This window comes from Balaenoptera acutorostrata, chromosome 2 (assembly GCF_949987535.1).
Source record: "Balaenoptera acutorostrata chromosome 2, mBalAcu1.1, whole genome shotgun sequence".
Taxonomy (NCBI): Eukaryota; Metazoa; Chordata; class Mammalia; order Artiodactyla; family Balaenopteridae; genus Balaenoptera; species Balaenoptera acutorostrata.
The window spans coordinates 66,840,604-66,855,561 of NC_080065.1; the positions used below are offsets into that span (position 1 = coordinate 66,840,604).

The following is a 14,958-nucleotide window of genomic DNA, read 5'->3' on the forward strand; positions in this document are numbered from 1 at the left end:
AGGTGAGCAAAAAAGAAAATTTTAAAGAAACTTACAAAGCCAAAGGGATAAGCTAACTAGAGTCTTGAAAAGTTGTGTGAGCTGTCTGAGGTTACACACACACCATGGCCTAGGGAGCAGGTCTCTAACCTCCTTTAGCACAGGCTGGAAAGAGCACAAGTGATCTCAATGCATCACAGAAAGAATGGACATTTTAAAAAGAACAACCCTCTATGTAGCTCAGTCCCAGCACAGAACTATTTTGAACGACCCCAAAATTCTTCCCAATGAAATATTCACCTCAAGGAATAAATAACATTAAACCAGGAATTAATAAACATTCAAGCAACTTGAGATTTTATTGTGAAAATAGCTATTTTGACATTATATCCAGTTTCTCATTTATCAGAATAAATTCTTTACAACATTGATCATCATCACCACTTCTGGGTATTTATACACAGTCTCTGAGTAAAATATCTTCACACTAGGCAAGTCTAGAATATTGAAATTATGACCAACAATGCTTATTTTAAGATTGTTTACTTCATAACAAAACTACAGTGTTTGTACACTAGAACAGATGTTTCAAATGTATACCATTTGAAGATAAACTTGGTGGAACAAAACCGATATGAGTATACATAAATTTCTTACTTGTCTTCTTTGCTATCAGTCTTCCAGAAAGCTAAAATTATATTACAAACACCTCAAATTTCCACTTCGGGATGAACAGAAAAATGGAAAGACATTATTTCCTATTTTACAAAATAAAACATCAAGTCAGAAGAAGAATAAAGCTCATCTTTATGCAATTAACATAAAAGCTTGAGTACACCCGTCCTTCTCCAAGAAATAAGACGCCAGCACTGCAAGAGAGGCAGCCAACAGGTCAAAGAACGAATGGCCAACACAGCCTCCTCTATAGTGCGTGACTCACTCAGGACTGACGCAAACTCTGGCAAGCCATTGTTTCTAGACATCCAGGGATCCGGGACATGTAAACTCAATGATTAGAAGGCATTTCTCTGAATTTGCATGAGGAGATCTAAAGAATCAGAACAAAGATCCAACTGCTTTGCACATGGCCAGATGTTCACCACACCACAACTCAAACCCAAAGGCAAGCTTTCCAGCAAATACACATCCAAAGCAGGCAGTTCCAAATATGCAAGCATATACACTGCAGAAAACAAAAAGCATCCTTATGCCTGATGAGTGAACTGGGTTTATACTTTGAAATGAAATCAGATATACTTAGTCCTCTGAAATTAGAAGGTCTAGTGAGGCTTAAACTTGGGGGGATACAGAAACTTGCTGAGAATTTAATAAAAACCGTAAACCTTCATCCTAGAAAATGCATACACAAACATACAATCCTTTTTTACACCATGTCTTCAGTAATAGAAGTTGAAAATATTAAACTTTCCTTGCTTTTGTCACTGAAGCAACTGTACACTTTCTAAGACACTATGTGTGTATGCATGTGCATATATATATATATATATATATATATATATACATATATAATAACTAGCTTATATGTGACTTTAATGCTATAAATACTCACTGCCTTTCTGGTACTTTTAAAGCACAGCCAAGAACAGTTTGGAATGGAACTCCAAGTTGGTTCCCTCTGTCTCATAGATGCCTAACAAGTGGTTAGTTCTCTGAAACCACCAGTTCACACTCCTGTACAGCTGTTCCAAGCCAACTGGGATTCTAGAGAAGCAGCTGGACTGACCAAGGGTCTCACATGTGCCTAAATAACCAGCCTATTTAGACCCACAGCCAAACCTCAGTCAACTCCATGGTCCTAGGGAGCCCTAACCTGTCGCTTCCATTTTATCACCACTCACTAGAAGGGCAGCCAACAACTGGAAACCTCTGCAATGAGTACAAACAAGCAGAAGCACTCTTAGGGCAGCATTTCCCTAAGTGTATTTCTCAGAACACAAATCCCACATGACACCTACTTAAAAAAAAAATCCACATAAAAATAAATTAGGAAAATAGTGTATAAAATACAGGCCCTTCTTGGAGTCTGAAACCACCAACAGCATATGTAAGGTTCTGAGAAGCCTACAGTAACTTAACTTTGTCTAACCCAGCATTTCCCTATTTAGCCAAAGAACCCTCTATTCATATAATAACAATATATTCTGCCAAAATATATCCTGAAATGCTTCTCCAAAGAACTGAAATACAGTTTAAAAATATCTTACAATATAATTTCAAATTAATAATAATGAGGATATAAAAAGACTTATTTTCCTGCATTTTTTTAAAGGAACTACTTTGTTTTGCTCTGAATAGTCTTTTATCATAACATTCCACTCTCTGTTTACAAACATCCAACTCAAAGCTACCCTTTCTTATATCATTGTTCAAGAATGTTAATTCTCATCAGTAATCATTGGCCTCCTCATCTGGAACAAATGACTTTTGTATGCTTTTTGATTCCGAGGATACCTCTCCACCTCAATCACAATAATTTTAAGTCTAGGAGAGGTAACCTGGACTTCTAGCAAACATTATATCCCAACAAGAGTTTGGGGCTAAATAATTTTACAAACCCTTAAAAAAAACAAAAGCAAAGGACTCCATCTTTACATCTCTATGAAAATCAACATTTTGAAGATCTAATGAAACTTCAGTTAAACCTTTGAGACTAGGATTACTGACCTTTGGTTCATGTAATTAATAACAAATTTCTTAAAAATCTAGTAATTTCTTAGGAAATATGAAAACATTGAAAAGTAAATGTAAATTCCACAGAGCTGAACAAGAAAAAAGGCAAAAGATAATTCTAAATGCCAACAACATATACAAAAGACCGTCATTACAACCCAAATATAATATGTGGCTCTGCTCAGGATTTCAATTATATAAATAATTAAACCAAGACAAAGTCAATCACTAAATCCCTGTGAACTTAAAAAACAAAAAGCACACAGACACGCTGCATTTTGTTCATCAAAGCACGGTCCTAGTGTAGTTAGAGAGAGAACACTTGCAAAACAAAGAAGGATTACCACACAGAGACAAGGAGGAGTTTTTTTCAAAATATTTTATCCTCAAAAGTAAACCCACATACCATAGGAAAAAAAGATACAATTACAAACATAAAATCGTAGAATTTTTAATATCCTAGGGAAAAGGGGTTCTTGGTTTTAGGGGTTCTTGTTGTTTTTCTTTGCTGATATGGCAAAACAGATCTTTAGATTATCATTTGTTATAAACCTGAGTTGTTTTTTTCTTTAAACTCAAGAATGAAATAAGTTATATTTAATTTATATTATGCATTTATTCATCTGGAACTGAATACTGAATACTATGTTTAAAGCATTAAATTTTAATAGTTTATCTAGATAATGATAAACTTATTGAATTTATTTTTAAAACCCTTTTATTTTGAAATAATTATAGACTCACAAAAAGAAGTTGCAAAAATAGTACAGAGAGATCCTATGTAACCGTCCCTCAGCTTCTTGTCTTTACATTTAAGCATTTATATTTTGGTTTCAGAGGGATACAATTTTTGACAGTTTATGAAAAAGTAAACAGTTTATGAAAAATCTAATAACATGGTAAATGTCTATTCCTGGAAGAGGCTCTAAGAAAACATACTACTGACTTCAAATACCACTTTTATCACATACTACCTTTAAAAATTGGTTTTCTGAGATACTAACACTGTTACCAATTTCTGCCTCTTTTGATGTCTAGTTTTCTTCCATTTTTGCAGACTTCTGAAAATTGTAACTTAGCTCTGATTGAAATAAGCTTCCCCATTCCTTTAAGTTAATATATCTAGCCACATTAAGTGAACAGAAATTACAAATGGAAATCAAAATGCTTCGGATTTAACATAAAATCTCTAATCCTCTAGCACTCAAAAAATAAAACAAACGTCTCTAGGTTGAAATTTAATTCGTTTGTCAGTGCCAACCTTTTAGGGGGAAAAACATTGTGTAGGAATGACTGTCCTTAAAGGTCTTTTACAGTTTCTTTGGTCTTAGGGGAATGGCCAGTCTTATGGATAACTGATGACAGTTTGTTGATGAAAGATCTTTATCTTATGGGGATTATCTGACCAATTTTCTCATCCTATACTACCAAGAAACATAAACACAAACATAGTCCCTTTTATCACATTATCCTCTACCATCACTTCCAAAAGAAAGTGGCTCACAGTATTTTAAGACTGTGGACCATTTATCCCAGCCAACTCAAACTTTATCCAAAGCATATCCTGACAGGTTGCTCAAAAGCTCTCTGCCCAGTCTGGAAAGTTATCCCTTTCCAAGAGCTTCCTATATGTGTGGCTGATCCCTGGAGTGGCTTGTGCTCAGCGATAGCTTCCTAGCATCTCATTAGCTTATATCAACACCCTCAACTAAGTAACCCAGCATATAAATTCTCACTTATCTAAATCATATTTTGCATCTTAGGAAAGATAGTCTGGAAGCATCATGGCCTATATAGCATACACCTAAAGGCAGTTCAAAGCAGGAATGACCAAAAGGAAGTAAATCATATTTACAGTCGTCTCTCTACTACAAAAGGATAGATACTTGTTATTCTAAAATGATATTTTTTTATTAAACTTTCAACACATCAAATGTTACAGTATGCTTACTGGCTGCATCTTTGTGTCATAAGAATACGATATTCCTTCCACATTCTTATAAAAATGTAAACACATTTTGCTTACTCATGGACAGTAGTAACCTTATTGACAGAAAACTTTACATAACCCAGTATTATCCTTTGACTTTGCCCATGGAGAAACCTGGAGTTAAATTTACCATTCAATTTTAGAATCTGTTAGGGTTAATATAGTTCTTTCTCCTACAAATTTTTTAGTTTTCCAAAAACTAATTTTAATTGTCCTGTTTTACACACGTTTGACAATTGTAAGTCACTTCAAATGCTTTTTGAAAGTTTTAATAGAAATCATGATTGAAAATGACTAACCCTGACTAAAGCATAAGCAGATGATTAATGTGCTAACCACTCATCTCCAATAAACATCAATCCTAGATGACAATAAAGTCCTATGGTCATGATTTCCAACACAGAACATTCAAACAGGTTTCCGATTGCTGGACTATAACAGAAGACTAACGCATCACACACACACACACTCTCTCTCCCACCTTTGCAGAAGTAATGTGAAACTCATTAGCTTCTTTCTCTCAATGCATCCAAACAGATGAACAAGACTTTGAAGACTACCCTGTTTCTCATTAAAACTTTCAAGAAAAAATATTTACAATAACATAAAGACTTCTGTATAAATAGCTACCTAAATACAGAACAAATTGAGAGGATGCAGGTCAAACACAGCTGAGTTCCACTCAGCTCAAATCAGACAAGTCTCTTGAGTCCAAAACTGTTTTCCTAACCTGGGGGTTTCTGCAGGATGTGACAAGATTTGCTGAGCACCATAGTAATCTTTTAAGACACTAATCAAAAACATGGTCCTATATTTTAAAAACCCCAGAAGTAGTTTTAGGACAGCAGAAGCACCTCAGCCACTAAAATAAGCAAGATTCTATTATAAGTAAAATTACCACACAGCAAATCTTTGAATAGTTCAGCAACCAATAAATAGAAAATGTTCTTTAAAATCTGCTATTTCCGATTACTCCATTGACTCCTTCAACTGCAGTTAACTCTATGGAAAATAATTAGTTGTCATAAAGGTTTTGACTACATGATATGTTTCTTAGGAAAGAGCACTGGTCTGAGCCAAGCATGGTGAACCTGGACCAGGTGCACAGTAGTACTTCTAGTTCGCTGGCAGTGGGCTCCTCCTGAGTAGTGTCTAACCACTGGGCAAGTGTCAGTCAGACTTTACAGCCTGGCATAATAACGATGCTAACACATTCAGCTCTCCTGAAATCAACCCAAGAAAGAGATGACTAGAGTTAAACATGTACTATGAATACACAGGTCTAAAGCTCCAATAAATTAAAACAGCCCTTGCTAACCTGTATTGAACACATGAGCAAATACTGTTACATTGAAGTGCATATAGTCAGACAAATATTATATGTAACCATCTTTAATATTTATATATATGGTACTAACTCCCCCAAAGATTAGACTTATAAGAGCATAATTAAAAACACATTCCTCATTGCTTTTTAAAGTTAAATACAGGCTTTTCTACTGAAGTAAATAGAATATTAGAATAATATATTTTTCCTAACGTCTAAACTAAGCATCAGATTTCTAAACAGAAGAAAAAAAGGCTTCAGCCAAAGAGCCACATATGAGATATTTAGACTGGTCTAAGAATACTAAATTAATAAATTAACTTGAATAAACTAACAGTGCACATTCAGAACAGAAGTGTAGCTTTGGGCCCGCAACATGTGAACCAAAGGCAAAAATCTGCCAAGGTTAAGGCAGGTTTTTTTATATACAGGACAATGTGTTTTCTTTTTTTCCCCAAGTTCATTTAGCATTTACGTTGATGTTATTTAAAGTGCATTGCCAAGCTAAAACACGAGCTTCCTAACTAAAAAAAAATTGCTGCCACAGAAAGTTTCTTTTGTTTTAGAGTCTTCCTTATACTTATTTATGAATTTTCTTTTTGCCTTCACACACTTAGTGTAAGAGAGTACTGCAACAATCACATGACTTTGGACACAAAGCATGAAGACTGTCAGGGTGATAGCCGTTGTGAGGAATTACTTCCTTCTTCTGCTGGAGTCAATTTAAGTGTTGGCAGTTTCCGAGGAGGAAGCTGAGGGCTTTGGCGAAGATTGTCATCCATCTGTGGAAAGTACAAAAGGTACATCTGACTAATGGCTACGGCACCACTTATATGGACTGTGGCCTCCCCATGCAAACTATAGGCTAGAAGAGTACCGAACCGTATGTTTCTAGGACTGCTAGAGAAACCTTTTTCTTGCAAACAATCTCTCAAGAATTCTAAACATATCTAAATACTGGCTGGCTCAGTATACGTATGAAAGCAATATGGCTCATCCTTGATGACTTCACAAAATTACAGTAATTCCACAAAATGAATAGTCTACTGAACTCAACCACAGCACAACTTGGTTTAAGGGATCTTCTAATATCAAGTGTAAAAGCAGTATTTCTGTTACATTACTCTCCACAGTTTACAAAGTATGTTCTCATTTGATCTTCCCAACACAACTGTAAAGAAAAAGAAAAAAAAAAAGGCGGACGCAATCATTCCCTATTTTACAGATTAGCAAAATGAAGCTCAGAATGGTTACCAGATTCGCATTAGGTTGCAAAGCTAGCATCAGAGCTGAAATGTGAACACAGGTCTTCTTATTCTAACACTATTGTTCTTTCAACTATATCTCATTGCCTCAATAAAAATGACCTGTACTCCACTCAAAAAGATCACCTCTTTTAGGCTATGACTATTTAGACCAAGAGAAGTTACGAAAAGAGACAGAAAGAAGGATAAATTCTTTAGACCTAATCCAGAGGCAATGCAAACACTGGATCAGTTCTAAGTCTGCTCCAGAGAAACAAATCAAGAGCATATTTAGAAAATGTCCAAGAGTTTCAGACTTACCCTAAGGAGTACGTTAGCATCCCGGGAAACACTAGGACAGGGGTTACTTAGAACTGAGTCAGACCTTAGAAAACTACCTTTAACCAGGGTACCCCAAAACCAGAGTGCAAGGTCCTGGTGTTAAGCTGCTTCATAAAAGACTTGAAAGCAGCTGCCATCAATGACCCAAAACCAACAGAATATAGCATCTTATCATCTACTTGATAGGTAGGCTTTTTTAGAGTTTTGAATATAAGCAGCCCAAAACTCTCTCTTATCTTCTCAAGATGCTTTTATAAAGCATAGGGGAAATGTTTCAGCAGAGGTACATAGGGTTCATAATAAAGGGAAAAGAATAAAAGATTAACTCTTAATTTTCCGAGGGAAAAAGTATTCCCAGTGAACTATCTGAATCAATTGTGATACCTTTTTTTTCCTTGCAAGAACTAAGTTCCTCAAACATAACTCTTTTTTTTAAGCTCTAGATTTCCTGTCTAAATGGTGAACGGTGGTAGCCAATAGAATTTGTTGTTCTAATGTCTTGTAGCAAACAGTGAACTGTACTGAAGAGCAGATGGGAAGTGGGGTGGAGAGAGGTGCTGATATAGGGTCAGGAAACTCTCATATATTGATGATGCCAAAATGGAACTGTACCAAGTGGTGACAGGGCCTCCTGGCTTCACTTTCTGCATATGTAGGTATTTCATGGTTCCCTTCACATGTCTAATGAATTTGCCACAGATAGAAATGGAAACTATACTGGATAGCTTTCATCTAGCAGAAAAGTATCTAAAACAGTCTGAGTAATCTTTCCATTATCCACACTTAACTCTCAGTGTATTTCCTTTCATGAGATTTGCTGGGTTAGGCTATGAATTAAGACAAACTTGGCTTTGACTCAGCTTACCCAAACTTTAATAAGAGGTACATGCAATACCATAAAAAGAAATAAAATGGTCGTTCCAGAGAGTGGCAGTTATAAATCTGGCTATTACCACCAGTAGTAATGGATACATACTTTCATTCATGAGTTAGATGACTGACTAACTGCAAAGCCCATGCTGGAATCCAATTTCTAGGGTTCAAATTCCCTCTCTACCTCTTGCCAGCTGAACGGCCTCGGGCAGGTGATGTTATAAGCTACTCTCAAAGCTTCAGTATCTCATCTGTAAAATGGGAATGACAAAGTACCTGCACACACAGAGCTGCTGTGAAGATTAAATGAGATAACTCATATAAAGCTCATATAACACAGTGCCTGTTACTCAATCCCCCAAATCCTCTAGCCAGTGTTATTAAGTCACAATGACCTATTAGTTTGTGAAAGAATAAAGCATTATCCATTTGTATAAGAAAAAAAAGAAAGTTTATCAAACACTTGAGGAAAAAATGCATAACTCCCTTGTATTTTTCCAATTAGAATCACCCTTGAAATTTCCATTGTTGGCTCCCTCCCCTACCCAATTCCTCAATATCTCTCTCAACAAATGCATACTCCCTAAGTGGCAAAATATCCACACTGGCAAAAACTGTAGACAACGTTGAGAACAGAGGATAGGAAGGAGACAAAATAAAACCATTTATGTGGAAGAAAGAAAAAAACACCATAGTGCTTTTAGCAAGAAAGGATAAGCACAGGTGCTTACAATCTCAAGAAACGTTAACCCTCAGAGACAGAAAGAAGCAGACAAGCAAGCAAGAAGTGTTTTTTTGTTTGTCTCTCTCTTTTTTTGAAGCCAGGCTTTTGGGTCTCCTAACTTGAAAAGTACTATTAACTGGGTGGTAAAAGTAAATCCAGTACCATTATCAGATCTTTCCCCAAAGCAATCAGGCCATTACTGGCTTCAAAACACTGTATTTTATACAGCTTTAGTAAATGTATGTTTACACAGCTTTCTGAAAAAATAAACTTTAAAAAAAAAAAAACTGAAAAGGTAAAGTTAATGCATAACCCAAAACAATATTAATTGCAGAAAGGAAAATACTAAACTACTATAAAATAACAATCGAAGTAAACTTGACCTTTTCAATCAAGTTGGATTCCTTATTTACAAGTTGTGTGAGTTTCTGCAGATTTGCATCTACCGTTTCTTGTCCAGCAGGAGAGATGCCTAAGAAGCCAGGACAGAAATCAGAAAGAGGAAATTCTGAAAGCCTTACAAGCTGTTTAGATTCAAAGAATATTGAGTCTATCCACCCTCCTAAGTGCCCCACTGCCCACCCCACCCTCCAAAAAAGGCAAAGTGAAAAACCATTCTGGGTTCAAAGGCAAACTTAAGAGGGAGAGTAATGCCCCAAAACCAAACCCTAAGCCAAAGGACTATATTTGTCCTTAAGGAGACCCTGTTAGCCAAGCATTATGCAGATAGCCAAGGTCATTAGCAAGAGCACAACAGTCCTTATTTCCTTCTCAAATTTGACTTGTACCTTCCCCCCCATTTCACATAGGTCTTTAGTTACAACTATTTGAACAGCTTTCTAAGGCCCAAACAGCTATCCACGAAGCATCCGAAGTACTTGGAGGAACTTTAAAAAATACAGATTCCTGGGATCCATCCCTAAGGGATTCTAATTCAGTGAATCTGGTATAGGACCCAAGATTTTGTGTTTGTTCTGTAGTCAGGTTTGCTAACCACTGCTCCCAAGTAAAAAGGTTGAAAGTTACTCAGTTTCATGACCCCCAAAGTAACTAACCCCTCCCTTGTTATATACAAGTGTATTACATACAAAACACATAACCCACTATAAAAAGTAAACTGTTCCTAAACCAACAATCCTTATGACTTCTATTTTTTAAAAGGACAATTCTGGCCAACTCTCCCCATACAAATTTTGTGTCCCAATCACTTAAGCACAAGGCCCAACACTCTCGAAGAATCAGAGCCTAAGTGACAGGTGCCCTCTGTTTACTATACCTCCAGTCTGATGCAATCAGTTTTGAAGTACTGGAATCATGGGAGTGTACCTCACCAAAATCAATCTGCTGCTCATTTCTGTTCACACAGGAAAATGCTAGAAGCAACATTTAAAGTAATTGCCCATTTGCATTAGGATAAATGCTATCTTTCAGCAGGGACACAATAAATACCTGTGGTTAACTTTTAGAAGAAAATGACCCACTTCAAAGGGGCAATATTTAAAGAAAAAGAAGCAAGAACTGTATAAAATCCAGAACAGACAAACGGCAAATATATATTTCTCTATTTAAAGAAGAACTAACACATGGGAATAAAAATAAAGTTGGAAAAATGCAACTTTTTGAAGTTCTATAAACCAGCATTTAAAGACAATATACAAACTTCTTTAATAAGTAATGGATTTGGCTTATACATCCTTAGGAGAATATGCAAGTATTCTATGCAAACAAAGATTAGCTGAAGAGGAACCAGCTTACCTCCAAGACTAAGCCTAAAATAACTGTTCAGGATGTCATCACAAAAGCGACACAGGTTGGAGAGCTGTTTCAAATGTTCTTGTAACTGAACTTTAGGAAAGCATACTTTATAAAGAGGTGCGAGAAAACCAAACACATAGGCATCCAAAGTAGAAGGCCTAAAAACAAATTAAGGATTTTTTAAAAGCACATAAGAAAATATTAATTTGGGATTATGTTAAAAAAAACACTTTTTCTCAAATACATTTGTCAATTCTGAAGTACACAATACAGTCTTTTAAAAGGTTTACTACCCATTCTGGCTTATAAAAATGATACAGCCAGGGTTTTACTCATTTGTAGCCTTAAAAAAATACTCTACCCATTTTATTTAGAAGAAAATTAAGTTGTAAATTAAAGATTCATTTTTACTCATAAGTGTGATATAGAGACTGGAGACACGATGGGAATAGTCTTAGAAGTTTCAAATTCACATACGTAGCATATTAAGTCAATGTGAGATTACCCAAACAGAAAAAGTTTCCTATAGTAAAAATCCATTAAATATTTTTTTTAGGTGAAAAACTCATTGGGGATGGGGTGGGAGGACCGGGCAAGGGAACTTGCTTTAAATAACTGCTCACTGAATACATGCAAACAAAACATCAAAATGGTTTTTAAGGGCATGCACTCACGTATCTCCAAAGAAAAACTGAGATGTTCCCAGTCTGTTTGACAGAAGATTTAGGCACTCCTTGGCATCTCTGTATATCTAATAAGGATGAAATTACATCTCAGAGGTAGGAAAGATACTTGAGAACTCCTTTTCAGACTAGCATCTATAGGTAAGTTCACCCCTGCTCTTTCTCTTGTCCTCCTCTGGAGGGCCCTTGCTCTGAAGGTAATCCCAACCATACCTGAGCTTCTACATCTCGGAGGTGGTAGAGGGGAGGCTCTCCCCTGGTCAGGAGAATCCTATTCAGTGCTCCCTTAGACATTCTTCCAGGCAGGATCAAACTCAAGGGAAAAGGCATTCGTGAAGCAAACCATGGCTTTGTCACAGTAAAGTAATTGTCACTCTCAACCCAGAATGTGTGAAGCTGCAAAAGGAGGGAAAAAACACTACAAGGATATTCTTTTACTAAAAGGAAGATCCTCAATCAATGTGAAAGTTTTTCATAAATATCTCTGAATGAAGTTGACTTCACACAAATTTTCCAGTTAGGATGACTCAAGGATAAATCAAGGTTTTTAAATGTGTGAGTTTTGTTGACTGCTCTATCCCAAGCACCCAGAGTAAGGCCTGGAACATAGTAGGTGCTCAATGAATATTTGTTGAATGAATGAATTACAGTTGGCCCAACTCTATACATGGACAAACTCCAATCTTTCACAGAGAATTTTTATTTCCAAAATGACATTATCTTTCACTTTGTTGTTTCATACACTAGTTGAACGTCTAACAGAATCAACCCAGTTCTGCAGTTACATGAAAGAATCAAGACTGATACATAAATGAAATTTCTTCTCTTAAGCCTCTTCCATTATTTTTCTTCTAAATCGACTAAGTACACTTTCAGTAAGTCACTAAAATACTGTAATATTCACCAATGCTCACCACTGCAGGAAGAAGCTTCTCTTCGAGGAGAGCAATGTAAGCTAGTGTATCTGCCCCTTGTTTTGCTGACAGTTCATAATCGGCATTATATTTCTATTAAAAAATATAAAACCAAAAACCTCATAAGTCAAGAACATCCCAAAACAGTGACGCTAAATAAATTAGGACTCCTATTCTTCCTCAAAAATGGCAAACATATTAAAAGGGGAAAAGAGAAATACAAATTCAGCGACAAATGCTGCTTAATGCAAATAAAGTTCTTAGCACAGCATCATGCACACGTTAAGGTCAATAAATGTTAGTTTTAGGTGTTTATTTATTATTAACTATTATTTCAATGATTGTTAATGACCTAGTTTAGTGCATGGCATGTAGTACAAACTTAATAGAGGCTATTATTCTTGTTAACAATAAGGAAAAAGTTCTAATTAGTAGCATTTTCCCCTTGAAAAAAAGAAAACCTTCCAATTGAGAAAAGTTCTAAATTTTGTTGATATAGGACTTCTTTTTTTAAACTATTGGCAAAAATCAATGATAACTTTCGCATTTATGTAAATTGTTACAGTTTAAACATTTTAGATATATAAATCTAGGCATGTTCAGATATTTTGGATACATTATTTCATGAAACATTTAACTGCAACTATTAGTTTAAGTGCTTTTAAAAAATAAATAGTTGCTAGTTGATGGGAACTCAGACCTCACACCAAGCACAAAATGTGTAGCAATTATGGAACTAAATTTACAATCATATCAATAAGTACAATAGTGAAAATGGTTAAATTGAATCTACTTATTCCTAAACTTCAATAAAAACCAAGCAAAGTGCATGAAAATATAAATTGACTATAACTCACTACATGTCTTTTGAATCACAGTACAACTCATGATTTACAGCAGTGACTCTCAAATCTATTCTTATATCAAGCCCTATGTATCTCCAAAAAAGAATTCTAAAAAAAAAAATTTTTAATGCACTTTCTTTGGAAGCAACATGCAGGGATCAAGAATCTACTTCTTCAGAAGGAACCCACCTGTTTTCTTAAAAAGTTTAGTATTTTTGCTGGCTGAGAAACAATATTGTCTTCAGTTGTCAAAACTGGTACATCTCCTGTAATCAAAACACAGTTTACATACAAGGAAGCATTTCGATTTCCTCTGAAGAGATTCCAATACCCTAAAAACTATGCCAGTCACATTTGGAGAAGAAAAAAAATGAGTAACTCATCTTAGGTTTTTGCAATTTCACACACACACAAAAAGTTTTGGAGAGCATTTTCATTTCTCGTAATTTCCACTGATTTGGCTTCTCCTTTGAAGTATTACTCAGAATGATCAAAACATAAGCAACACACAGCCAAGGTCATGGGAAGAACTAAAACCCCAAGGTACTCCATGGCTACAAGCCCCCTAGCTTTAAATAAGAGGGGGGAGGGTGCTTACAGAGGGCAGAAATGGGTGTTTAAAAGTTTACACTGTACCTCTTGAACCTCTCCAGGTGTTATCTATGACATTGACTTTCAGGGGTGCACCAGAAAATTTGGCGTAAGCCTGAAAGAGAGTTTGCAGTAAAACATTTTAGACTGAGTACGTAATGCAAATCTGCAGAACAGCTTTACTTCAAAGCCGGGTCCCCAGAAGGCAGAAACGCCTGACTCGGGGGCTGCGTCCCTCCCGCTACTTCTAGCCGGGATTGTGCGCTACCAAGAGTTCGGGGACTTTTTTCCCCCCAAACGTTTGGGGGATGCAGAGCGGGGAGCGCGCGCCTCCTGTTTTGGGCTTTCATTCCACTGCGCAGACGGCTTTGCAAGGCTGAGAAAACTCGGAGCCAAGCGGAGAAGCCATGACTTCTCCTCCAGGCTTCGGCGGGGTCACAGGCTAGGCTGTAACTCGTTGGACGGGAGGGAGCCCCGGGCGGTGCAGCGAGCAGCGCCCCGGCCGGCCGGGCCCGAACGCCGCGGGAACCAACCCCAGCCGCCGGAACCCGGACCAGCCAGCCTCGCGTCTCTGGCCCCGCCCCTTCTTTCCCGCGCCCCGGCTCGCGAGGCGGCCTCACCATCACCACCAGGGACTCGCTGTGCACCGACGGGAGCCCCCAGCCGCCTCCCCAGCACCTGAGCTCCAAGGGCGCCGCCATCTTGCCGGGGCCGACCTTTGCTATCCCGGAAATACTTTTGCCGCCTACTTTCCGGCACGTGGAAACGCGGGGGCGGAGCGCGAGGGAGGGAAGGGTACTTTGGGGACTGGGGGAGGTGCAAGGCGGGAAGGGCCACTGAAGGGGTTAACAACACGCTTAGCATCAGTTTGGCCTGGGGGTTAAGAGTCCTGGGCAATGTCATACAACCCGCCAGTAATTCCTCAAGTACTTATTGGATGCTTAATGTGTACCAAGCACTTTGACTATTACTACCCTGGGCCTAAACTAACCCATTTGTA

The 14,958-nt window shown here is 37.2% G+C and overlaps 1 protein-coding gene across 3 annotated transcripts; it reads right to left on the reverse strand.

Moving 5' to 3' along the window:
• Positions 1 to 323: 323 nt before the first annotated feature.
• Positions 324 to 14,678, reverse strand: MTX3 (metaxin 3). 3 transcript variants are annotated; one of them, XM_007179781.2, is made up of 10 exons: positions 14,579 to 14,678; positions 14,004 to 14,073; positions 13,557 to 13,633; positions 12,523 to 12,615; positions 11,822 to 12,004; positions 11,600 to 11,676; positions 10,926 to 11,083; positions 10,447 to 10,543; positions 9,554 to 9,642; positions 324 to 6,769 (listed from the first exon to the last, which is right to left on the reverse strand). In XM_007179781.2, exons 1-9 carry the CDS (start codon positions 14,657 to 14,659, stop codon positions 9,576 to 9,578), a joined length of 903 nt encoding a protein of 300 aa, XP_007179843.1. In that variant the 5' UTR covers positions 14,660 to 14,678; the 3' UTR covers positions 324 to 6,769; positions 9,554 to 9,575. The 3 variants fall into 3 exon arrangements, with proteins under 3 accessions (XP_007179843.1, XP_007179842.1, XP_007179845.1); XM_007179780.2 differs by lacking the exon at positions 10,447 to 10,543; XM_007179783.2 differs by lacking the exons at positions 9,554 to 9,642; positions 10,447 to 10,543.
• Between the last annotated feature and the right edge of the window lie 280 nt (positions 14,679 to 14,958).

What these genes read in the sequence shown, in the direction of transcription:
- MTX3 (XM_007179780.2), bottom strand. Translation starts at nt 14,659, where the DNA reads ATGGCGGCGCCCTTGGAGCTCAGGTGCTGGGGAGGCGGCTGGGGGCTC. An exon ending in CACCTGGAGAGGTTCAAGAG is followed by an intron (nt 13,634 to 14,003) that starts GTACAGTGTAAA and finishes TTTTGATTACAG; the next exon opens with GAGATGTACCAGTTTTGACA. An exon ending in AATCCAACTTGATTGAAAAG is followed by an intron (nt 6,770 to 9,553) that starts GTCAAGTTTACT and finishes TACTTTCCACAG; the next exon opens with ATGGATGACAATCTTCGCCA.